Source organism: Eschscholzia californica, unplaced genomic scaffold, assembly GCF_041429995.1.
Source record: "Eschscholzia californica isolate CP2 unplaced genomic scaffold, dmEscCali1.0.p SCAF_3, whole genome shotgun sequence".
Lineage (NCBI taxonomy): Eukaryota > Viridiplantae > Streptophyta > Magnoliopsida > Ranunculales > Papaveraceae > Eschscholzia > Eschscholzia californica.
In genome coordinates this window covers 32,871,546-32,897,166 of record NW_028238420.1, presented here as the reverse complement: position 1 = coordinate 32,897,166, position 25,621 = coordinate 32,871,546, and the positions used below count along the sequence as shown (strand labels likewise).

Here is a 25,621-nt window from a genome sequence, read left to right as displayed (position 1 = left end):
CCCCTCTAAATCTCTTTCTTTCCCTCAAATGTAAATAAGATATCTCCTTTGATTCAGCCATCTCTGTGTTTATAAAGAATATCTCACTGGTATTAGACGAAATGAAAACTTGTATTTAGAATTGAGAGTTTACAAATATATATAGGAGTTAGTTGAGAGTCTGTTGAGAGTTTGTTATGGGTGGTTAGGTTGTTAGGAGCTTAGGTTATAGTGTGACAGGCCACACTATATTAAACTACAACACAATAATAAGAAAGGTTAAAGCTAACACTCTCCTCACACTTCTCTTACACTCCATTAACACACACTCTCCTTACACTTCTCTTACACTCCATTAACACTATGACTATTACCCCCCTTCAAGATGAAAGGGACTCTCGAGCACTTTCAGCTTGGACTTTAGTTCACGAAATCTTGGAGAGGGTAGAGCCTTAGTGAATACATCAGCAGGTTGAGCACTTGTTTTGATATATGACACTTTTAATCGACCTGAAGAGACCAATTCTCTGATGAAGTGAAAGTCAATAGCCAAATGCTTCATTTTAGAATGGAACACAGGATTAGAAGCTAATGATAAAGCTGAGATGTTATCACACCACAAGGAAGGAGCAGAAGGAAGAAAGATATGAAGATCTTTTAGTAATGTGCAAATCCAAACAGATTCAGCAGCACATTGGGCAAGACTTCTGTACTCAGCTTCTGTTGAAGACCTTGCAACACTTGTTTGCTTCTTTGCTGACCAAGCAATAGGATTTGCCCCAAGAAAAATTATATAGCCACCAGTAGACTTGCTTGTGGAAAGATCACCAGCCCACTCAGCATCAGAGTAACCAGTGAGAAACACATCACCTTGTCTAAAAACCAGACCATGATGAAGAGTACCCTTTAGATATCTCAATATCCTCTTAGCAGCCACAAGATGGTTTTCAGTTGGGGACTGCATATGCTGACACACTTGGCTAACAGCAAAACATATATCAGGTCTGGTCCAAGTTAGGTATTGTAATGCTCCAACTATAGACCTATAACTTGTAGGATCAGATAAAAGAGGACTGTCATTAGGCAATAATCTAGAACCAACCATTGCAGGAGTAGAACAAGGCTTGGCTCCTAACATATCACACTTCTTTAGCAAGTCAAGTGTGCATTTTGTCTGTGTCAAACTAAGTGAAGTTGTGTTTCTCTTAACTTCTAAACCAAGAAAATAGTGTAAATCTCCTAAGTCTTTCATGGAAAAAGACTTACTTAGTTGATCAATGAGTGATTTACAAGCAGTAGGGGAACTTCCAGTGACAAGGATGTCATCAACATAAATAAGAACAATGGTAATGACTCCTTGAACATAGCTTATGAATAGAGAAGAATCTGACATGGATGAAGTAAACCCAAGACCTAACAGGGCATCCATTAGAGCTTCATACCATGCTCTTGGAGCCTGTTTGAGGCCATATAGAGACTTATGTAGCTTACACACATAATTAGGATTAAGAGAATCCTGAAATCCAGATGGTTGCACCATATACACTTCTTCTTTAAGCTGTCCATGAAGGAAAGCATTACTTACATCAAGTTGTCTTATAGACCAATTATACTGAACAGCAAGAGAAAGTACCACTCAAATTGTAGTTGGTTTTGCTACTAGACTAAAAGTCTCAGAGAAGTCAACACCTTCCTTTTGGTGAAAACCCTTAGCTACAAGTCTAGCTTTGTATCTCTCTATAGAACCATCTGCATGTTGTTTGATTTTAAATACCCATTTACATCCAACCAAATTTTGAGAAGGATGAGGAGGCACTAGAGTCCAAGTACCTGCTCTTTGTAGAGCATCATACTCCTCTTTCATAGCATTTCTCCAATGAGGAACCTTATTTGCTTGAGTAAAACAAGATGAAGTGTCTGGGATAGATGATGCTAATAGAGCTTGAGGTATTGGATATTTTGTAGCCTGAAGAACTCTAGGTTTGTAAATACCAACTTTAGATCTTGTAATCATAGGATGAGTATTTGTAGATAAAGGAATACTTGAATCATTTTGAGAACTAGAACCAGTAGGTAATTCAGATGTAGATATATCACTATTCTCAATATGAGCTTCATTAGGTACTTCAGATGTGGGTATATCACTATGTTCAATATGAACTTCAGTAGGTAGTGCAGATGTGGGTATATCACTGTGTTCAATATGAACTTCAGTAGGAATTTCAGGTGTAGGCTGTTCAATAGGTGTCTCAGGTACAGGTAGAGTAACATGCTCTATAGGTATATCAATAGGTGCAGAAGGCTTAATTTGAACAGTAGGTGTACTTGGAGAATTTGAAGAAGCACCAGAGATAAGTGGATAAGAAGACTCATCAAAAACTACATGCCTAGAGGTATAAATTCTATTTGTCCTTGGATCCAAGCACTTATACCCTTTTTGTTGAGGACAGTAGCCTATAAAGACACACTTAATGCTTCTGGGTTCAAGCTTATGAGAGGTATATGGCTTTAACCATGGGTAACAAGCACATCCAAAGGCTCTCAGCATGTTATAATCAGGTGGAACATTGTAAAGTTTTTCAAGAGGACTCAGAAAGTTTATGGACTTAGTTGGGAGTCTATTAATCAAAAAATTAGCAGTAAGAAGAGCCTCATTCCAAAATGAAAAAGGAAGAGAAGCTTGAAGTAAAAGTGTTCTAGTGATATCAATGAGGTGTTTATGCTTGGACTCAGCAACACCATTCTGTTCAGGTGTGTGAGGACAAGTGGTTTGATGTCTAATTCCATGAGAAGAAAGAAAAGATAATAGTTCTTTATGAAGAAATTCTCCTCCATTATCAGTTCTAATAGTATCAATATAACATTGAAAGTGATTTTCAATTCTAGCAACAAATTGAGTAAACACATGTCTAAAGTCTGATTTATTAGAAAGCAAAAACACCCAACAGTACTTGCTCCAATCATCTATAATGTTGACATAATACTTTGAGCCAGATATAGCAGGTTCATTTGTTGGACCCCAAATATCCAGGTGAAGTAGCTCAAAGGGTCTGGTAGTCTGAGTTTGAGAGATGGAAAAAGGAAGCTTCTTGCTTCTTCCTAGTTGGCATTCTTCACAGAAGATGGGTTTATTACAAGAGACAGAAAAGGGTAAAATTTGTTTGAGCTTTTGAAGAGATTGAAAAGAAGGGTGACCAAGCCTCTTGTGCCACATGATAGGTGTAGTAGCAGTAGTAAGTAATGCTGTAGCAGATGAAGAAGAAGAAACATGAAGAGGCATTGGATATAACCCATTCTCAGCTGGTCCTTGGAAAAGCATCCTCTGAGATACAAGCTCCTTCACAACAAATTTATCAGGATCAAATGTAACTGAACATTTATTATCCTTGGTAAATTTGTGAATTGAAAGAAGGTTGTGTGAAGCTTTAGGGACATGTAAAATTCCTTTTAAAGTGAAATTATGCTTATTAACTTGAACATTAGAACTACCTATATGAGATATATACATACCTTGACCACTTGCTGTGTTCACAGTGGCATTGCCATGATAAGCTGAGGTTGAGGCTATATTGGATAAGTCAGGAGTAATGTGATTAGAAGCTCTTGTGTCAGCAAACCAGGGATTGAAACCATTGATGTTAGCTGATGCAAGCATAGCAGAGAGATTTCGAGGAGGATTCCTTCCTTGAATAGCAAAATTCATTCTGTGATAGCACTCATAAGCAACATGACCAAGTTTGTTGCAGATTTGACATCTAGGAGGAGGCTTATCAGAGAAAGAACTGGAAGAATTGGTTGAATTGGCTGAATTTCCACCATGTTGATTAGGTTGAGTTGACTTGGCTGAATTATAGTAATTTTGATTATATCGACCTCCTCCTCTTCCTTGAGATTTCTTGTTATCATGAAATTGTTTACCTCTTTGTGGATGATGACCATATGTAACATTCATATTAGAAGAAGAAGAAGAAGAAGTAAGAAAGGCCTGATTTATCTGATCTGAAGATTGTTTTATTTTATCTGTCAAAGTAATCTCTTCATTAACTAAGAGATTGTGTAATTCATGAATAGTCACTGGTGGAATTCGAATTCTGATTGCAGCAGCAAATGCATCATAGTCAGAAGGAAGTCCTCGAAGCATAGTGATGATTATTTCATTTTTAGAAGCAGGAGATCCAGCTGCAGCAAGATTATCTGTGATTTTCTTGATTGATCCAAGATATTCACTAATTGATAAGTTTCCTTTTGAGATTTCTCGAAGCTTGTTCTGTAATTGAAGAACATGAGCAGTTGAAGATGAAGAAAAATTTTCTTCAAGAGTTAACCATAGATCTCTTGCAGAATTTACTCCAATTACATAAGGAATGACAGATTCAGAAAGAGTAGAATTAAGCCAAATAAGTAGTGATTGATCTTCTTCTTGCCAATCAATATACGATTGACTTATAGTATCGGATGATTCATCATCATTAACCAGAAATTTAGAAGGACAAGGTCTCGTACCTTCAATTATGTCAAGAACTTTATATTTCTTGAATATAGGCAAAAGTAGTGATTTCCAGGTTATGTAATTATCACCTTGGAGTTTTATAGGGATAGCATTTGCCATTGAACTAACACTAACAGTTGTGATCTTTGGATACTCCATTAAAATGATTGAAATCTAGCAGAGATAGAAAGAAATTTTAGAGAGAGAAAAATTACAGTCGAGTAGGAAGAAGACGAAGATTGAAACAGCTTTCCTTTCTGAGGAATTTCGTCGAACACCTTGTGATTTAACACCAAACTTGTTGATTATAACAGAAGAAAAGAGATTAGAAGATGGAGACGAAGTTGATGGTGATAAAGAATCTAGAGAGAGAAAGCGGAATTTGCTCTGATACCATATTAGACGAAATGAAAACTTGTATTTAGAATTGAGAGTTTACAAATATATATAGGAGTTAGTTGAGAGTCTGTTGAGAGTTTGTTATGGGTGGTTAGGTTGTTAGGAGCTTAGGTTATAGTGTGACATGCCACACTATATTAAACTACAACACAATAATAAGAAAGGTTAAAGCTAACACTCTCCTTACACTTCTCTTACACTCCATTAACACACACTCTCCTTACACTTCTCTTACACTCCATTAACACTATGACTATTAACTGGAATGTCTCTCTCTCTAAGAAAAAATAGAATCAAGATCTCTTCTCTGTCATCTTCAATCATCTCCCATGATAGAGCCGAATCTCAATCTTGCTAATATTCAGTTATCTCTTTCTATCTCTGTTCACCATTGAATCCCACTTTCTTTCCTTCTCTTGTATAGATCAAATCCAACCAACATCTCTTTCTCTCTCTACAATATGAAAACACCATCTCACTTTATGATTCTTTCTCTTTTAATCAGTGAAGAGATAGAAAACCGACATGGTAATAGAGAAAAATAGGAATTCCCACTTTCCATCTCGATCTCCAGCTGGTATCTCTCTCTCTATATATCCCATTTCTCCATTTAAAGAATCAAAGAAGAGATTTTCTCTCTCTCTCTATATTCTGTTTACCCTTTCTTTAAATCATCTGTTTCCATCTGTGTTCCTCTTTCTTCTATTAAAAGAAAACGTCTCTCTAACCAGTAGAGAGAGAGAGAGAGATGAGATGGGGAGGGAAAGTTTCAGTCCCACAAATTGTGGAATCAACCAGTCAACGTTTGACCGTCAGATGGAAGATGAGGAACGCGTACGGCCTTGATCCTCCCGGACTACCTTATATGTTGCATCGCGTCACATGGACGTCGGGACCCATGAGCAGTTCCCTACAAATCTGGGCACCAATCCGTAATGAGTTGTTGTCAATTAGGTTAGATTCGGTGCTTCTCGTAGCAACAGTACACGGTGAAACGGTCTTCTGTTATCACATCTTGTATTAGTTCGATAGATCCGACCGCTTAGATTCTTGAGGAATCATTGCAGCCCTGACGTGCGATGAATTGCATCATATCCTAATGAGAATACCAACGTTATCCCACTGTGCCCGAGTGAAGCCCGAGTGAATACGGATATTTGACCGTCACCATCAGATTACACCGTATCACCAGCTAGATCTATGCCACGTGTCCTTCAACAACTTTTGGTCAATTGTCTTTGACTTCAACATTGACTAGCTATAAGTCTCTCATCCGAACTCCGATTGGACTCCCGCTTTCGCCGATAGATTCGTATTGGACTCTACTTTCACATGAGCACTAATATTGACCAGAATACCCTTGTCATTAAAATGGCCAAAATGCCCCTCAAGTGTGTCTTTATCACGATGTTTTTGCATCGAACTCCGTAAATGAGACCTGAGAAAGAAAATCAAACAAATCAGCAGAGTAACCGCTCGAACTGGACTAACTAACCCGAGTTAAGAGATTCAAATGAGACATTTTCATGTCTCATCATCAAGTTTACTTATGAACCTCTAATTGTTATTATATTATTATGGTGAGTTATCACTTTAGAGATGGTTAGTCTTTTAAAGATGTTTAAGATTTTTACTTATGAATGTCAACTTTATTTATGAATGTCAAACTTACCACTTTCATGTCTTTTTCTTTATTTCTTTCTTTCTTGTTAATCATTTTAGCGTATGTCAAACTTCTTCAAGTGGTCAGAACAATCAGTTGGCGGGTTGTGAAACAACAAAAACGACAACCTCACTGCATGTCTACTTGTGGAGTTAGATGTTGTTGGATCTTTTATTGCGCAACACGACTATGTATGGAGGAAACTTGGGAAAGATACAATAACAATAGCCAAAAATGGTAATATAAATAGTGAAAGAACTCTCAGACATGGCCTCCAAGTTCATATTTATAGAAAGACTAGATTCTACAAATCAAAACCCTCTAATTTAACCAATAAGTCGACACTAATGTATTAGCAGTCATAACTGGCTGTCAAGAAATTTTTGAAGCTCATTCTGACAAATCCATGGAGTTTATTAAAGGAGAACTCATTGGCATGTCTTCAAAACCATTAACCATTTAAGGAAGAAAAATAAAAGGAATGAACTACAAAACTAAAAACCAAGAAAGAAACTCCGTCATTAGAGAAGCAAACAAGGATTTTGAAACTTTTAAAATAATTACACCAAAGATTGGAATGAATCACGAGAAACCCATTTCTGAAATGAATAACAGGAATAGAACCAGTCAAAGAGGTTTGATACCCTTCTTCAATTCTTTAAAAAGTGTGTTATGGAATAAAGAACCAAAAAGTTCTTCAAGCTTGACAAGATGCAACTTAGATCCAAGACCAGTAATCGAAGTATTGTCTTGTGCAGAGCCTTGCACACAAGATCCATAACTTAGTCAAGGTCACACATTTTCATGATCAATCATATATTTTCATTCCCCCGAACACTACTAAAGTATGCATATACAAAATATATACCTTTACTCTTCATTTGTATATGTACTGTAATAGTCATATTCCACACTGCATGTTCCTGAAGGGTCGTACATTAGTGGACGATGAACTCTCATTAATAAGTCCATATGTGACTGTATATGGTAAGATAAATATCAACACATAAACTATACTTTCAAAATGAATCAAACAAGTATGAGGAAATATAAATTATCATATCTTGTCGAGGAGTTAAGATCATGTGTAACAATTCCACCAGTCGACTCTCTTGTGTAGTTGTTAAATTACAAATCGGATCAAGAACCGCATCACAAACAATATTGCATATCGGCTTGGACGTAGGCGTTTTAGAAATAGTGCACTAATAAAGAAAACAACAAATTAGTTAAAATATAAACAAATAAGAAAGACATGAAAAAATGAAGTAATTTACTTACACGTTTCTTTGACTTCTAACTTTTCCTTTTGAATCTACTCTCTCCAGGATGACCCTTTGCTTTACACGTTACGGGATCTAGAATATCATGTCGTGCATTTTTTGCACAATCAAAGGTATAACTAGAATCACTAGTGACTTTATCTTCGAACTCTATTGATGCTTAAACTTTAGGATATAATTTTTCAACTGCTCGGTATTTTTTTCATTTTCAGATGCAGCAGAAGCTACTACGGTGAAGGATTGACACAATTCTTCGTATCTTTTTCTCCCGGTGTTGTATCTAGGGCTGGGAAAACGGTCCGGTACCCCGGGGTCCGGCCCGGACCGTGAGGACCCACAGCCCGGAGCTAACCCGAGTCGGGCTTACCCGGCCCGTTGGGATCGGGCTTATAGGGCGGGACTCGGATAGACCCTCAAATTCGAGTCCCGACCCATTATACCCGTCCAATATACCCACCCTAGTTCCGATGCCCGAAACCCGCCCGATATACCCGCCCGAGTTGTGATGCCCGAAACCCGCCCAATCAAACATATAAAGATTATGTTTTAAACTGATCCAAGGGGTGAAATCGTTTGGCCTTCAAAGAGCCTTGCTCCCATATCTTTGACCCAATAGCGAGGGACTTAAGAGATGGAACTTACATAAACTTTTGCCTTGAAGAGGCTTGTATTGTAGAGTGTTGAAGAGGTTATATATATAACCATTCCCTTTTCTCCTTCATCTTCACCCCCAACAATGTGGGACTAAATAGGTATAACTTGCCTGCAATCCAAGAAGTGTGGTTTGATTCATATAATCACAATCCCATATGAATTCGTTTCTAGATGTTCAATGTGGGACTAAGTCTCCAAAGAGAACAACAAAAATCTCTTAACTTTATTAGTCTCACATCACCTGTTTACAGTTAGAACATGTATTTGAGACTCTTATTAAATAGAAAATAGAAGTGGGGAGTGGTCCATGTTCACAAAAATGTCACATTCTCTATAGAATTGTTGTAGGAAATGAGCATATAATTCTTTTGTCACACAGATTGTTATATATATAGTTAGGCCCCCAAATACTTTAGTCATGAGCCTTCTTTTTCACCACTGACCATATTCACATTTGGGAACTATAGTTGATGGAGATGGTCTAAGTCACTAAGTGGGGAAAAAAGTATAGTAGGGTTGGACAAAATTACCCAACTCTAAGGTTACATGATCTGCACATATACACCAAATTATTCCAAGTTTACAATCCAAGAAAGACATGAGTTTAGATATTAACATAAGATCAAATAGTATTAATAACCCACCACCTCCTTTGAAGCAACAAAGTAAAGAGAAGAAACACAAGCAACCAATCTCACTAGGTGGTAGACTAGCTAGTTTCTTGAATTCTCTCTTCAATAAAAAATCTTCAAAGGATCTACTGTTCTCTTTCAATCTTGAGCTCTCATATTCCGTTTTAGAAGTCTCCTGCACTGTCTTCTCAGGTTTTCATATTTCTTCTTGTACATTATTTGTTCATCGGTGATAAGTGAGCATCTACGACCAAATAATTGGTGAAATTGATTAAGACCAAAATATAAAGAATATAGAACAGAGCACTTTTTCTTGATCATTTTTGAAAACTTCATTAGAACTTCAGAAACCGTGATTTTCGAAATTTGATAGCATTACTGAATACTGATGCTTCATGTTGTAGCATTTAAATTAGGCATTACGAAGCATAACATTAGCATTACTTGGGTCGTGAATATTAGCAAATTCATGGGATATCAAGCCTACCCCTGAAATGCTAATAACTGAAGACCAATCTATCCTTCCTTTATATGCTACGAATTGGTAAACATAGCGGAGAAAGCTTACACTCCAAGGAGAAATGGCCAAACATCAGCCCTTATGCTGGAATTGACTCCCTACATAGAAAGAGAACACAAAATAATAATTAATTAACACTGCCAAAGAGGATGAAGGAAGATTTGTGGAGAAAAGGTGCAAGTAAGTAAGAATAAAATAATTGGAACTTAATGAACCCCTTGTGAATCCAGGAGGTTTAATCCGATGGCACCTTGTGATTAAAATGCATCATAGAGATATGGAAAATCCGATGGCACCTTGTGATTAAAATGCATCATAGTAGTAGTAATAATAGTTTGGGTATTGATGAGAAGAGTAAGAATATAGATTTGACTTGGTTGGATGAAAAATTGAAACTGATTGAAGATTTATAGAAAAATAAGATGATAAAACTTGGCAAGATGATGATGGTGGTGAGAGTGATTCAAGTCCTAATCTGTTGGAACAATGAAGTAGAGAGGTATGGGAATAAATAGATGAAAAGATGAGAGAATATGAGAGGTGTGGGACTAAATAGATGAATGGAGGCAAAAAAAGTGATCTTCAATTCTTGTTTTGTGATGGATCATGTTTTAGTCCCACACCTTTGGGACAAGAGAAAAACTACTTGGAGAAGAGTTATTTATATCCATCTTCCCAAATATCTCAAGTATCTCTCTCACTTTCCTCACACAACGGGGTTGGGTATAGAGTAATTATTTGTTTTTATATAAAATAAAATTTATTTTATATAAAATAAATATATAAGATAGATTTGTTTTTTTGAATATAATAATAAAATAAACCGAGCCCGTTGGAACCCGCTCGGGCAGCCGCGCTTGGACGGGCTACCGGGAACCAATATGGCGTCTTTGGTCCGGCCCGATCCGCCCGACTCCCTACCGCGGGCTCGGCTTATCCGAGCCCGATCCGCCCGAGTCCGGCTCATTGTTGCTCGTCCGCGCCCGCCCGATTCCCACCCCTAGTTGTATCCCATAGACCGTAGTTCACATTAATCTTTGTGTACGATCTCATTTCATCTTTCCTCCATCTCCTAAGAATGTACAGTAGGATGACAGTAATTTTATTTCTTACATAATACCGTTATTGCATGTCGACATAAAATACCCTTAAATTCAAACAACAAACTATTGCACCGAACTTCACATTGTTGAACATCAAAAAATTATGTATGAAAAAGTTTTCGAGCCTTTACCATATTCTTTCTCCTCCAAGATAGTTTACTCGTAGACATTGACATACTCTCTACAATCCGATATATCACAAGCCAATCTTCCTCTCAATTCTTCTTGAAATTCGCCAAATTTTTGAAGCGTGTACTTCTCCCTCGTTTGTTTTTCTAGTTGAAATAGACTCACACATGGCAATTCTAACTTGTAGCACCTAAGAGCTTTTTTTGCCTCTTTTTCAACTTTATCTCTTAATGTTGTATTATATTGTTCAACAAAAAGATTCAAAGTAGTTTTAGGGCCTACGTATCCATCGAAAAAGGCATTACACCTTCACTACGCTGCCCAAAAATGATTTTTCACAAAAATTGGTACCCATCGCCTTCTCTCTTCGTACATATGGATCAACCATTTATTTTCTTCCAACCCGTATTTTTGTATAGTAAGCATCCACTTATGCTCAAACTCTTTTGTGTTAAGCGTTTCATGGACAAGTTCAGTGAGAGTAAAACTTATTTCAGCGAACCGTTTGTGACTTTTTAGTTTCTCATGTATTTTCCTCATTACATGACACAAACACCATCGATGCTTTGTATAGGGAAATATGTCTTGAATTGCAATTTGTCTGGCTGCATTTTGGTCCGTTATAATTCCACCTGGAGCTCTTTCGTCCATACAAGAGAGCCATGTCCTAAACAACCATGAAAATGATTCTGCATCTTCATTAGACAACAACCCACAACCTAGTAGATAGTCTGCCATGATGGTTCACTCCAACAAACGGGACAAAAGGAAGATGGCATTTATTCGTCATATAAGTCGTGTCAAATGTCACGACATCTTCAGATTCTTTGTATGCCTCTCTACTTCTCATGTGTGCCGAAAAACATTACGTAAATGAGACTTATGATTTACTTGCATCGAAAAAATGAACCCATTGTTCTTTCTCTGCATAGCCAAAAGATATTGTTGAATCGCAACATCTCCTTCCCCAAGACGTATCCTACTCTTCTTTTCGATGTAATTCCTTGCATCTCTTTCGGTAAATGGGACATTTTCATGTCCACCAGCTGTCACCACTTGTTGCTTAAAACTACGACTTGTCTTAGTCTCTGCATAATCACATATTTCAAGTAGTCGAGCTACATATGGGTTAATCTTTCTATTGCATCTATAATGGCGAACTTTTCCTGCACTAAGAATATGGTTATGCTCAAGATTCACAACGGTAGTTTCCCATTTTTCATTATCGAGTAACTTAACGTTAAATTTTGCTTTGCAAGCAGTTACACTACTTGGTTGAGGATTCTTAGAGGTCGATTTATACTCCCTCCTTAGCACGTGCTATTGCGACATATATTAAGATTCCTTCTAAGCTTCTCTGTGATGTCGTTTTCACCGGATGCCCTACTTTTTTTGGCGTAACAAAGACAATAATCGTAAAACTCTTCAACACTGTTATACTCCATTCCAGGCCCAGATACTTCTACTTCTATTTCTGATCTAACATTGTATTTATCATTGCCAGGCTCATAATGCTCACAATCTCCACTTTCTGAAGTCATTTCTCCACAAAATCAACGGCTAAGAAGTAACACAAAAAATTACGGAAAGCTCAATTCACGTAATGTTTGACCGGAAATGCAGGTAAATGCTATTTAAATGAAAACAGTTACACGACAACATAAAGATTGGTTCAATCAAACTAAAGCTAGGTATTCTTAAAGGTAGTTACTGTCATACCTTAGATTTTCTTCACAAATTGGCATAATTACTTTAACAAAATATGACCAATCAAACTAAAATTAGATGTTGTTAACCCTAATTTTAGCCTGTTAAAGAAAAATATTATCAAAAAATCTCATAAACCATACCTCATATTTTCTTTATAAATTGGCCTAATTAATTTAACAAAGCCCTAAAGCAGTAAACCTAGTTTTTTGTTCAAAAATGAAAAAAAACCTAAACTCCCTAACTTATTACCTCATAAAATCTTGCGAATTTCGGGTGTCATTTTGCTTCCAATCGTCTGAACCTTCAAGGTAAATGGCTTCAGCAACACTTTTATGACTAGTCGATACAATCTTTTGATTTCTCACGTTGAATGGTTGAAGAGAGGAAAAAAAAACTCATTTTTGTTCTTGATTGGGCACTTTTTAGATAGAGAGAGAGAGAGGGGTAAAACTGATTAGGAAGAATCATGGCTTCAACCAACTCATGTTTATGCTCTATTTTCATTACGAAATAATCATGGTTCATGTTGTTAGTTGGAATTTAGTCTTACTGAAACGGGTAAAAGAATCCTTATGGGTTCATCCTCACAAGAAAATTCAATAGGAAGATGGTGATTTGAGGAAGAGTTAAAAGAAGAAGAAGACCAATTATGAAAATTTAAAGGCATCCTTTGGAAACCCAATTTATATAACTTTATAAAGACACCCTTAAAATGCCAGTTTATACATTACTTTCTAAAGTCACTACTCATATTCCCACCCCTTATCAAACACTTACAATATAATTTCACGTGTGTCAACAACTTATAGCTCAGTTGGTAAGGCATGTATTCCTTAACCCTGGAGGTCGTAAGTTTGATTCCCGCAGAGGCAAAATTCATGTTTTATTGAACTTGGGTTATTAAAGGTACAAATATTATAGTTAGATGGGTTTTAGTCCATTTGTTTCGCTGAGCTTTAGGCCAATAGTTTAGTTGGGCTTAAGAACCGTTTCTTTTAGTATTTGATTCGGCGACTATCGTGTTTATTACATCTTATTGATGTATCAATGCCTTTGTAACGACTTTCGTAGTCAATAAAAAAACATAATTTCACATGTGAAAACATTGATTTTCTTTTCCATGCGAAAAAAATAAATTATTTTCAAATCTGAATATTTTCACTCGAATCAAAACGAGCCTAAGAGCATCTCTAATGCACACCCAACAAAAACTCTAAAATTGTTGTTTATCGAGTGCGTAAGGTGGATCTCTAAATGATCTCTATCCTACATGTTCATTTAGAGATACTCAATTACAAACCTTTTACAATGCAACACTCAAGAAGAACTAAAACTTATATTTTAATTATACAATTAATTTTATAATTAATTTTAACTTGATGGTCAATATATAAATTTTAGAGTTTCTCTTGAGTTTTTGTTGAGTCTTGCATTAGAGATACTCTAACTTGTAAACGATCCCTAATTTTTACTTTGCTAGACACCTAGACCGTTCCAACTGTGAACATCTTGAAAACAAAACATCAATTTGCAATGTCCCCTGAAATAGCAAAATTATTAGAGCGACCATTTAGTAATTTCCGCCGAAACCCCATATTTAATCTCCTCAACATTTCCACCCTCTTTAACCCTACTCTCATCTCCCCCGAAACCCTAAAAAACCAGTAGAGATGGGAGAACTTACGATAGTGAGAGTTACGAAGTGTGGTGGTCATCAACCATAAATCAAATATTTATAACACATTTAAGATTTTTAGAGTTTTGGTTGAGTCTTACGTTGGAGATGCTCTAACCTCTAAAGAAGTTTGTCCCCAATGTTTACTTTGCTATAGTGGTGGGAAAAAGACCCGAAAGACCTACTGGATCCGTTCGACCGAGACAAAAAGTGCTCATATGCGCCCGATGGTCATAACGAGATCACTGCCCGACCGACTCGAAAGAATTTGCGGACAATCACAATCAAAATTCTATATCGGTTGACCGCCCGCTAACCGACCGACTAATATGACCCGTCCAAATACCCGACCGGTACTAGTGACCGAATAAACCCATCCTCATTTTTAGAGGTTATAGACCGTCGAATTTTATAGACTTATGATGCACGTTAGATATAGAAGACCAAACCGACCACAAACCCCGACTCTTTTTAAATCCCCCCTAAGTAACCCTAATTCTCTATTCCTCTCTTTTCTTCGAAGGTCCAAGTAAGTAAGTAACCTTGAATTCCTTACCTGACCCAAGGAATGAAAAATCAAAATATTTCGGTCGAAACGACCGGAATATTTCGGTTTTTCAAACCAATGCAACGAAACATCACTTACAGAAGTTTCGTGCATGATTTCGGCGAAAATCATGCGAAATTTCGAGCTATTAATCCAGATCTAGAAGAAAACGGTGGATCTACAGAAACCCTAACTTAAGAACCCAAAATCAGATCATATTTACCTTCATCTTTCTCTTTTTCATTTTTTTTTTTGTATATATCTTCATTATTTCCTTAAAATCAAGAAACCCTAGAGAGAAAGAGAAGAAGAAGGACTTGTCGGCTGGGATTTGTGGGCTATGTACCCCTATGAATTTTCTTTTGTTAAAGTTAACCCCCTCCTATGACAATAAAATTGCAAATTAGCCATATTATTTACCCCCACAACAACATTATTATCTTTTGGGTGTTATTTGTAACAAATAATTAAATTTAAGCCCCCAAAAATTGTTTTATTGCAGATTAGCCCTCAAATTAACAGATTTTGTCACAAAGTCTATCATTTTTTTTTTCATTTTTGCCCCTTGCATCATCTCGTTGTAACAAATGTTTTTTGTAATTCTTATTTTTCAATAAATAATTCAATTGCAACATATTTCTATCGTCTCCGTAAATTGTAAAACTTCCACACTGACCGAAACATTTCCATGAAACGTTTCCACTTTTGGACCGACCGAAACTTCCACCGAAACCGAAGTTTCATCCCTTGACCTGAATAGTTGTCGGCTACAAGTCTTGAGACTATCTCTTTCTGATTTCTCCATCTACAATAGAATCTCTGATCATCTTAGTTCTTTTCCCTCTCCATTTATATCGTTCTCTGTCTAAATCTCTCCATCCATGCGAAGTCTTGCATCGAGCATCATACTTCGAAGGTTTGTATAACTTTGTGTTATGTTTTTCTCGAAAGCTTTAGTCTTTACTGGTTCGATTCATATACTTACTGGTTCGATTCATATTTGTTGTTTGAGGGTTGCTTCACGCGGATGAAAATGAAGTTATAAGTTTCTGTAAATTATCGTAGGAAAGTCCGCCCCGAAACCGCCTGATGCCCGACTGTCGCGATAAAATAAACGGTAATGGACAAACACTTCTTGAAAGTAACCGCCCGAATAAATAGGTGGTTACCAACATTTTATGTTTGAGTCGACGATCCGATGAAGTTAGAGCCCGTTATCGACCGGCCCGAGACCGATTTCCAACACTACTTTGCTAGACGCCTTGACCATTCCAAGTGTCAACCACTTGACAACAGAACATCAAATTTGCGATGTCCCCTGAAATAGCAAAATTATTAGGGCGACCATTTCGTTACTCCCTCCAAAAACCCTATATATTTAATCTCCTCAACATTTCCACCCTCTTTATCCCTCCTCTCGTTCCCCCGAAACCCTAAAAAACCAGTAGAGATGGGAAGAGTAATCCGCGCCCAACGTAAGGGAGCTGGATCTGTATTCAAATCCCACACCCACCATCGCAAAGGTCCTGCTAGATTCAGAAGTCTCGACTTCGGTGAAAGAAATGGTTATCTGAAAGGTGTTGTTACTGATATCATCCATGATCCAGGTCGTGGTGCTCCTCTCGCTAAGGTTACTTTCCGTCATCCCTTCCGTTACAAACACCAGAAAGAACTTTTTGTTGCCGCCGAGGGCATGTATACCGGTCAGTTTTTGTACTGTGGGAAGAAAGCTAACCTTATGGTAGGAAATGTTCTTCCTTTGAGATCTATCCCTGAAGGAGCTGTTGTTTGTAATGTTGAACATCATGTTGGTGATAGAGGTGTTCTTGCTAGGGCTTCTGGTGATTATGCTATTGTTATCAGTCACAACCCTGACAATGGTACCTCTAGGTAAAATCTTCATTTGACTCTTTTATAAATAATCTTGATTTAATTGTTTATTGGGTAATTTGGGTAGGGATAAATCTTTGTGTATGATGATTTTTTTTAGGTGAAAGATCTGATTTAGTACCATCTTAGGTTGTCTTTGAAGTATCTATATTATGACTCCATTTGTGAATAACAAATTAACCCATAACCAATCTCTTAATAGTTTAAGAAACAGGCTCTAGTCAAATTTTTGAAAAAAATGTTTGTTTGGTGTTGTTGTATTTGGATTGAGTGGTTTAGTGTTCTTGTATATTATTGAAGGATTGATTCGGATCTTCTGTGTCATCTAGCATTCTCTAACTATATAACAGTGATAATGAGAAGCATCATCTTTTTATTTCTGAAAGGCTAAGCAAATTTCTCTGTTGCGTTATTTGACGATTTTAGATGTTGGGTTTCTTTAACTTGAGAGTTTATGCCTTGTATTGGTTACTCGTTGTGTATTCAATTTGATAGAAAGTGCCATTTGCCATTTGGTTTGTAAATCTATCTTGTTTTGAAAACAAAAATACCCTACTGTAAATTTTACATAATTTAAGAACAATTCTGTGGAGTTTTAAGTTTTAATATGTAAAAGACAAAGAAGTGCTACTACCTGTGCATCGTAATACTTCATAGTAAAACCAAAGCACTTACAAGTGCTAAAAAATCTAACACCCTCTTACTTAGTATTTGAAGCCATGTTTCTTGATAGCATGTGTTTGAAGATATACTAAATTCGAAATTGTTTAAGTAGCCATACTCAAACATAAGAGTTTCATTTTAGTTGCAGAGTAGGATGTTTTTAAATTTGATAACGAGTTTTAGGTAAACAGGTTCTTACAGTGTTGTTTAAATTTGAATATTTATTGATGTGATAAACTGTTTGCTAATAGGATCAAGCTCCCATCCGGATCCAAGAAGATTGTCCCAAGTGGTTGTCGTGCCATGGTTGGGCAGGTTGCAGGTGGAGGTAGGACAGAGAAGCCTATGCTCAAGGCAGGAAATGCATACCACAAGTACAGAGTGAAGAGAAACTGCTGGCCCAAGGTTCGTGGTGTTGCTATGAATCCAGTGGAGCATCCTCATGGTGGTGGTAACCACCAGCATATTGGTCACGCCAGTACTGTTCGTCGTGATGCACCACCTGGTCAAAAGGTTGGTCTTATTGCTGCCAGGAGAACTGGTCGTCTTAGAGGTCAAGCTGCTGCCAGTGCTGCCAAGGCCGATTAGGTTTAATTTACATGGTGAAGACGAACATGATGTCTCCTTTTCTCTTTCTATTGTTTTCTGTTTTTCAGACTCCTGTTTTGTTAGAAAGTATTTTGTTGCAAGGCACAATGATGAGACAAGATTTTGTTAAGAGAAGTTCACAAGTAGAAAGCTTAGGTAATCACATCAGTTGCTGTGAACCTCCATTGATATTTAAGAAGCTTCAAAGATTTGGTTTTGTTTAATTGTGTTTTTGTCACTACAGAATTACAGGCTTAGCTTTGTAGTTGTTTTACTACTGTTGAGAAAAATGGTAATATAACTTATCGGATGAGACGAGCCACTATCTTATCTGTGTCCTCTCCTGCACATCTACTTTGGTGAGGGCAATAGGGAAAACTCTCCACCTTCATCAGTAGTAGTGGTGGCCAACGGGCCGTGCCGACACGGAAACGGACCGGCATGCCCGTCACGGGTCTGGCGTGCCGTGTCGGGGCTAGGAATTTAGAGCCCCAGACCCGTTAAACACGGCCCATTAGACACGTAGGAACGACACGGAACGGATCGTACACGGCACGACCCGTGGGCACGGAACGGAAACGGCAACAACGACACGCTAGCAACGGCCCAATTTAGTTATTTGAATTTTTAAGCATTACCTAGGGGTACGAACATCTTCAAAACACTTTTAATTTTTTTAATTTTAAAAAGTTACTTAGGGTGTATGTACACTCCCACCCCATTTATTAGTAATTGGTGTAGTACAAAAGAGGTTTTACTTTTTTTTTTTACTTATAGATTTTTTTTTTGTTGAAACAAACTAAAACTTATTTTCAAAAAATAAACAAATAAAGTGGTAAAGATAGTCCCACACCTAAACCACAAAATATAAAGTAAATGTGGAGAGTCTTTATACAACTCTTTTCCAATAAAATAAACAAAGATATGACATAGACTCTAAAGTTTTTGTACATCATAATTTTTTACTTGAAAAAAATGTAATATTTCTTTTATTACTTTTTTTTTACAAGTAAAAAATATTTATGAATGGGGCGGAGCCACGAGAGCGACTACGGGAACGCCACGGAACAGCCACGGGAACGACTACGGGAATGTCACGGAACGGCCACAGAAACGGCCAGAAACGCAACGGAAACGCCACGGGAACGGCCGGGCCGTTTCTGTGCCCAGACCACACCACTAATCAGTAGTTGGATTTTATGTGAAGGATAAGCATAGAGAAGAAATAAGTGAAGAGGAGAGAGAGGGATAATTCTCCACCTCCATAAGCATAGAGAAGAGAAATAAATGAATAGGAGAAAGATATATGGAGATGGAGGGATAATTCCCCACCTTCATAAGCATAGAGAAGAAAGATAAGTGAAGAGGAGAGGGATTTATGGAGATGGTGGAAATTGGATAGTAGTGGTGATGGATGTGCACTTGGTAAAAATCTGAATTCTGAGTAGTGGGGCATCCATCCATGTATGAAATGACATTGGTTCTGATTGCCAACCCATTAGTTACAGTCTTCACCTTAAAAGAAAGGTCCTCTCAACTTTAATCTTATTTGAACATTAACTCCTGAATTACACCCTCTGACACTAGAGTCAAGGAAGATCAGACAAAATAACACAATTTTCTTAATCCAAATTCAAAAGGTCTTCAAATCCAAGCTACATATGAAACACAATAATCATCATAGTAAAATGCTGATACTGCAGATCTGTCCTTGCACACTTGGGACTTTTGACTCCCGCCCAGCGAGCAACTATGACAGGATCCTTTGAATACTCTTAGGTTTCCTCAGTAAACACAACAACATAACGTATGCAGAACAAGAAATCATGCAGGTTTTCACTTTTGGATCTTACCTTCAGATCCAAGGCTTTAATTTTCTTTCCAACGCGCTAAATGGTGATGATTCATATTGGAATATCTGTTTCAGAGTGCTTGTTTACTAAGAAGCTAATGAACTCAACTTCTTCTCGTACTGTTTGGACCGCCGAAGTGCATCTAAAGCCTCAGCTTGTTTTCCTGCTCGTTTCAGATTTAGTGCTTTTACCTTCTCAGCCTTTATCTTTTCTTCCAGCTGACTCCTCTCTTGGCTTGATGAGTTTTCACCCCTTTCAACACTTAACTTGGCAACTTCTGATCTTTCTGGGGGTTTTGAGATCGTTTCAGCATCTTGAATTCCAATTGCTCTCAGAGCAGATAAAAGTTGAGGATCAAGAAGATCCTCCACACCTACATCATCCAATGCTTCTGACTTACGACTGCTGTTTAAATCTTGGGCAGTTTGTTCTTCCAACTGAGCTTCAAGAGCCTTTGCCAATTCAAACTCGGCCTCTGCTTCATCCATTCTGCCTTCCCTTCGGAGCTTCATAGCTTGTCGTTTATGTCCAAGGGACTCTTGCTGCAACTTGAAACGATCCCGACTAGACATTTGTTTTGGAGGTAGGGTTTTAGTTTTCTGCTCTTCTTGCCCAACAGAAGAATCATTCTTATTAATAGAAACAGATTCGCTACTAGGGCTTGCTCTAGATTGAGGGTCAACATTTAGATTCTTCTCCAAGAGCTTTGCTTGTATTAGTTCCTCCCGAGCTTCCGCTAGTTTCCCCTCTCTTTTCAGACCAACTGCTGTTCTTTTATGAGCTAATATTTTTTGCTTAAGAGAAATCTGATCGTTGTAAGATTGGGGCTCTGAAGCATTATTTGCTTCATGTGTTGGTATATTCTTATTCAGAGAAGCCTCTTTTTCTTGCTTTTCAAATAAATTATCTTCCTTCCTTCCCAATTCGTTGTTAAGAGTTCTTCCATTTACAGATTGAATATCTTGACCAGAAACATCTTCAGTTCTTATTTCAAATCTTCTTGAGCTAACACCAGTTGGCAAATCCAATAAGTTCACTGATTGAGGTATATATCCAGCACGTTCCGTGATTCTCTCGTCACCTAGGTCAATTAAATTTTCTAATAATGGAGTCTTGTTCTCTTCAATGGGTTGATGTCTATTAGATACAGAAACAACAGAACTTCTCAGAGTAGCATCAGCAATTTCTTTACTTTCTTTTATTGCTAACTCAGATTCAGCTTTTCTTACATCTTCCACGGATTCAGTGTTTCCGTCATTCCTTAGAGAAACTAAGGATCCGAGACCACCAAATTGTGAATCAACTGTAGTCAGTGCTTCTTTCTTGGGGGCATCCATTTCTGCAATTTGGGCCTCCAGTACTTTTGTTCTGTTAACGACTTCCTCAGCCTCCTCAGATTCCCCTTGTCGTCTCAGAGCAAGGGCCTTTCTCTTCAAAGCTAAGAGTTCCCTTTGAATTTCCGCTTTACTTCTTCGTGCTCCCACTGCAATTGGAGGAGCTCCAGTCACGACCGAAGCAACGACATTTTCTGTATGACCACGAGTTTGTTTAGGTTTTGATACCACGCTTGCTTGTTCAATATCTTCATCTTTCCATCCCAAATTTGATAGCAGAGACAGTAATGCTGGGTCTTGCATATCTTGTTCTGTTACTTCCCCTTCGTCTCCTTCCACTCCACTAGATAAGGTTTCAGTAACATCTAAATCTCCATTTACCAAATCTGAGTCTTTACTCACAAGATTCACTGCTTTTGCTGTTGAAGCATTCTCCATATCTTGAAGTTGGCGCTCAAGAACACTTCCTTTCCTCAATTCTTCTTCTGCTTCGTCAAGTCGTCCTTCCCTTCTCAAAGTAAGGGCTTTCTTTTTCAAAGCCAAAAGCTCTCTCTGAATTGTTTGCTTACTTTTTGGCGGCAGTTTTGAATCCATGTTTCCAAGTGATCCCTGAGACACATCAGTTAACTTTGCGGACTTTTCCGGACTCGGCATAGAAACATTTTCTTCCACAGATTCAAGGTCCCTATCAAGTAATTTTGCCTTCTTCAGTTTTTCCATTGCTTCAGCAGTATTTCCTGCGCGTTTTAGGTTGAGAGCTTCTCTTTTTAGAGAGAGAATCTCTTTCTGTAACGCTTTCTTATCCATTGGAACAGTTTTAGAAGCAGTTTCCTCCGAAATGTCAGATTCTTCAGTCCAACCAAGTGATTTTAGAGCCAAAGCTATATCAGGGTCATGCATATCTTCATCCATAACGTCAACGTTACCATCAAGACCATAATCGTCAGAAACATTCACAAGGGGCTGGAAGTTAAATAAAGGATCATTTTCATACTGCATCAATAGATCATCAGATTTATCAGCGTCCATACTCCGAATTAGAGCAGATAACTCATCATCAGAATCTTCAGCCCCACCCAAGAGCTCCTGTTCTTCTAATTCCTTTTCTAGAACTTTTGCTCTCTTTAGTTCTTCTTTGGCTTCTGCGAGTTTCCCTTCTCGTTTCAACATGAGAGCTTTTCTCTTATGAGCAATAACCTGGCTCTTATCAATACTACTGATTCCCTTACTTGAACCAGATTTCTGATGAACTTCAGTAATTAGATTAGACAGTTCCCCTTCTAAGGTCATCTTTTTAGGCTTCTTTTCTGCGTCATGAAGATCCGCATCAGACCATCCTAGTTTTTTCAGTTCAGCTGAAAGATCATCCTTTTCCTCCTCACCCTCTTGGGAGAGAAGCTTACTTCTTTTTCCAGGTGCATCAGAGTCATCACCTTTTTTCTTCATACCAGTAACATTGCTAGAAGGCACTACATTTCTTCGACTCTTTCTTAATGCTATTTCCAGAGCTCCAGCTTGCCTCTCTAATTCCTTTCCTCTCTTAAAAGCTTTTAGAGCTTCATCTGGTTTTCCTTCCCCTTTTAGAATTCGATACTTCTTTTTCTCTTCCACTGCTTGCTGACGCAACTCATCTGGAGTGGTGGAACTCATTTCATCTGAAGCATGACTCCCCATACCAACAGAAAGACTCCTCAGTATCTCTCCTTCCCCATCAATATCTAGAGTTTCTTTTTGGATAGCAGAAGAAGAGGCACTGCTTGAACCCCTTATAAGCTCCGAAATAGTGCTCTCTTGTCCCGATAATGAGGACTGCTTGCCGTCAGTACCTAGAATCTGATTGAGCACCTCATCTTCGTTCTTCGATGTAAGTTTTGATCCACCTAAACAGAATCAGTAAGAAGATTCAATTTAGTTATGAATTGACTCATAAGTTATCAAATTATAATGAATAAAATCTAAGAAGTTGGATTCGTTAATGACTTAACGTTTTGTGCGTGGACACGTGCCGTGATCTAAAATTCTAAATATTCTTTATTGCTTGACTAGTTGTTGCAAGTTAAAGATTCCCCATTGGATTCAGGATTTACACTTACTGTTCTCACTATTTTGTTTGACAACTTCCACCCATGAAAACAAAACTTGTCTCTTTGTTGCTAAAATTCATCATCTGTCATTAATAACTTCATGCTAACCACTAATAGATGGAAATTGAAACCAAAGAAGATATGTTGGATATTATTGCACGTTTACGTGCAAAAGAAAATCAGTTTAAAATAGTCATTTGTGCAGAAATAACTAGGTTTACTGCAGTTGAGGAAGCAGAAGATACTAAACTGAGTCGGTCCATAAGTCTCATTAATACTTCTATTTGAACGATAATAAGGATCCATGTCGCAAAAGAAAAACATTGTTGAGATACGCAAAATGAGAAGATGATTAATGTAGTTGCATGATGTAATTCTCCTGAGTTTTCGTAGATAGGAAAAATAATGGAATCCAAATCATTTCAAGAAACGAACTATTGAAATTAGTCCTAAACAACGAAATAAAATATAATGTTGTATACCTCTACTCTTGTGCCCATGTCGCATCTCGAAACGTGCTGCCTCTTCAAGTTTCTTACACGGTTCACATATCCTCACTGGTGAATCACCTTGTCCCCGTAAAAACATTCGCTGCTGCGTGCAACTCCCACAGAATATGCCCCCACATCTTCGGCAATGATGCTAAAATCCATAACATCAAACACCAAAGAATTATGAACGTAAGTTGGTGTGTCGGGTATTTAACAATAAGTAAATTCTTCACGCTAAAAAAAGCCTTAATTTAGTCAAAAACCACTAGTACAATTAGGAGTAATAATCCTATCAGCATATGAACTCTAATTTGAGCAAGAACACTAAAATCAACTCCTCATTGGGGTTTCCCTTCATTGTACCAAAATCAGATTTAAATCATAAACAAGAATTTGTTAAACCAAACCTCAAACTTGGGGGTATTTGTTTCTTCTCCATTTTGTGGATTTTGGAACTTAAATGCTCATTAAGAATATTAACTAAATAAAATTGAACTTCAACTGGGTAAAACTATGAACTATAATTATCAGGAACTCTTATTAATGGTAAACGATGAATTTTCCAGCATGGGTAATCAACCAAATAGAAAATAATACAGATCAGAAAGAAAGAACCCATGATTTTACTGGCGTGGGCTTAAAGAAAAGATGCAAAATAGAAACACAAACCTTTCGATTAATGAAAGTAAATTGAGAAGAACAACCCTGACAGTGAGATGCATCAATCACCCAATTATTTCCTCGCAACGATGGCTTTGCCGGTAACCCAATTTTCTCTAACATCTTCTTCGTTACAAACAAGAGAGATCCAGTGAGAATTAAATAGAAAATAGAGGGATTGGGGATGAAGATCGAAGACTACCGATTCCGCGAATTACAAGTCCCCGAAGACTTCTCTTTTGCTACACCAAAGTTTTTTTTTTTGTTTGGGACTTTATAAATGATGGCCGATATATGAAAACAAACAAATATGGTAGGACTTCATAAATGATGGCCTAAAGCCCGACAAATTTATTATTTATTATACATTAGGGTATATCTCGTGTCCAAAGGCACGGTCAGTTGAGTATCACCCGATTTTCTATATTTAATATTGTTATATTCTTGATATTGTAATCTTTTGGTATTATTTTCTTTTGTTTTCTTTTCTTAATTAGTTTTTATTTTATTGATAGAGATTTTAATTTCTTTTTTAACTCTTGAAATATTTTTTGTTTCCTTTTTTTTTTAAACTAGTTATTTTTTTCTAAAGACACGGTTATTTCTTTCTTGAAATTGGTTATTTTATTTCTAAGAAGGACTATAATTTAATTTTTGAGAAGGGGTTACAGACAATATCTATTATATAAAACAGAAGGGAAAACGATAACTGTGACAAACACCCGTTTTTAATAAGGGATACTGTCTAGAAGCCCTTCGCTTAATTTATGATATGGTCTGTTTGATAGGGAATTTTCTCGGAGAAAAGAGAAACTTTTTCTCAAAAATGGATATTTTTAAGTGTTTGATTGGCAGTTTAGAGAAACTCCAACACACCCTCACGTGACCAACTTTTTCCCATATTTCCCCAAAAACAGGGGATTTCCTTACCCGCCTTTTATTGGAGAAAGAGTTTCTCCTAAAAGATCTCTCCCCTGGGTAACCTATTGTTAAGCCCTTCCACCATTTTTAACAAAAGAAATTAATGGGAACAAAGTAGTTGCAGACAGAGGAACAATCACTCTTTGTAACCAATCTCATTTAGAACCCATTGTGAACAGGTGTTTATTATCTTCTTTTATATCTCTAACAAATGATTCTTCCTCTTTGGGTGATATGAAGTCAATCTTCATTCAAAGAATCCCTTGGTAAACAGGTTGGTCTCTTATTCTTCTCTCAAGCAACTCATAGGATTCATCAAACCAATCGCCATCAAAGAACTTCCAGATAGTCGAT

General features: G+C 37.3%; 2 protein-coding genes across 2 annotated transcripts; one reads left to right on the top strand and one right to left on the bottom strand.

Moving 5' to 3' along the window:
• The first annotated feature begins 16,103 nt into the window (after positions 1–16,103).
• LOC147549644 (large ribosomal subunit protein uL2z-like) lies at positions 16,104–18,148 on the top strand. The gene is made up of 2 exons (XM_086665790.1): positions 16,104–16,673; positions 17,588–18,148. The coding sequence occupies exons 1-2, from the start codon at positions 16,234–16,236 to the stop codon at positions 17,922–17,924; spliced, it is 777 nt and encodes a 258-aa protein (XP_086521916.1). The 5' UTR covers positions 16,104–16,233; the 3' UTR covers positions 17,925–18,148.
• Positions 18,149–19,440: 1,292 nt separating this feature from the next.
• On the bottom strand, positions 19,441–24,693 carry LOC147549643 (phosphoinositide binding protein). Its single transcript, XM_086665789.1, has 3 exons — positions 24,356–24,693; positions 23,678–23,837; positions 19,441–22,991 (listed from the first exon to the last, which is right to left on the bottom strand). Exons 1-3 carry the CDS (start codon positions 24,467–24,469, stop codon positions 19,864–19,866), a joined length of 3,402 nt encoding a protein of 1,133 aa, XP_086521915.1. The 5' UTR covers positions 24,470–24,693; the 3' UTR covers positions 19,441–19,863.
• Between the last annotated feature and the right edge of the window lie 928 nt (positions 24,694–25,621).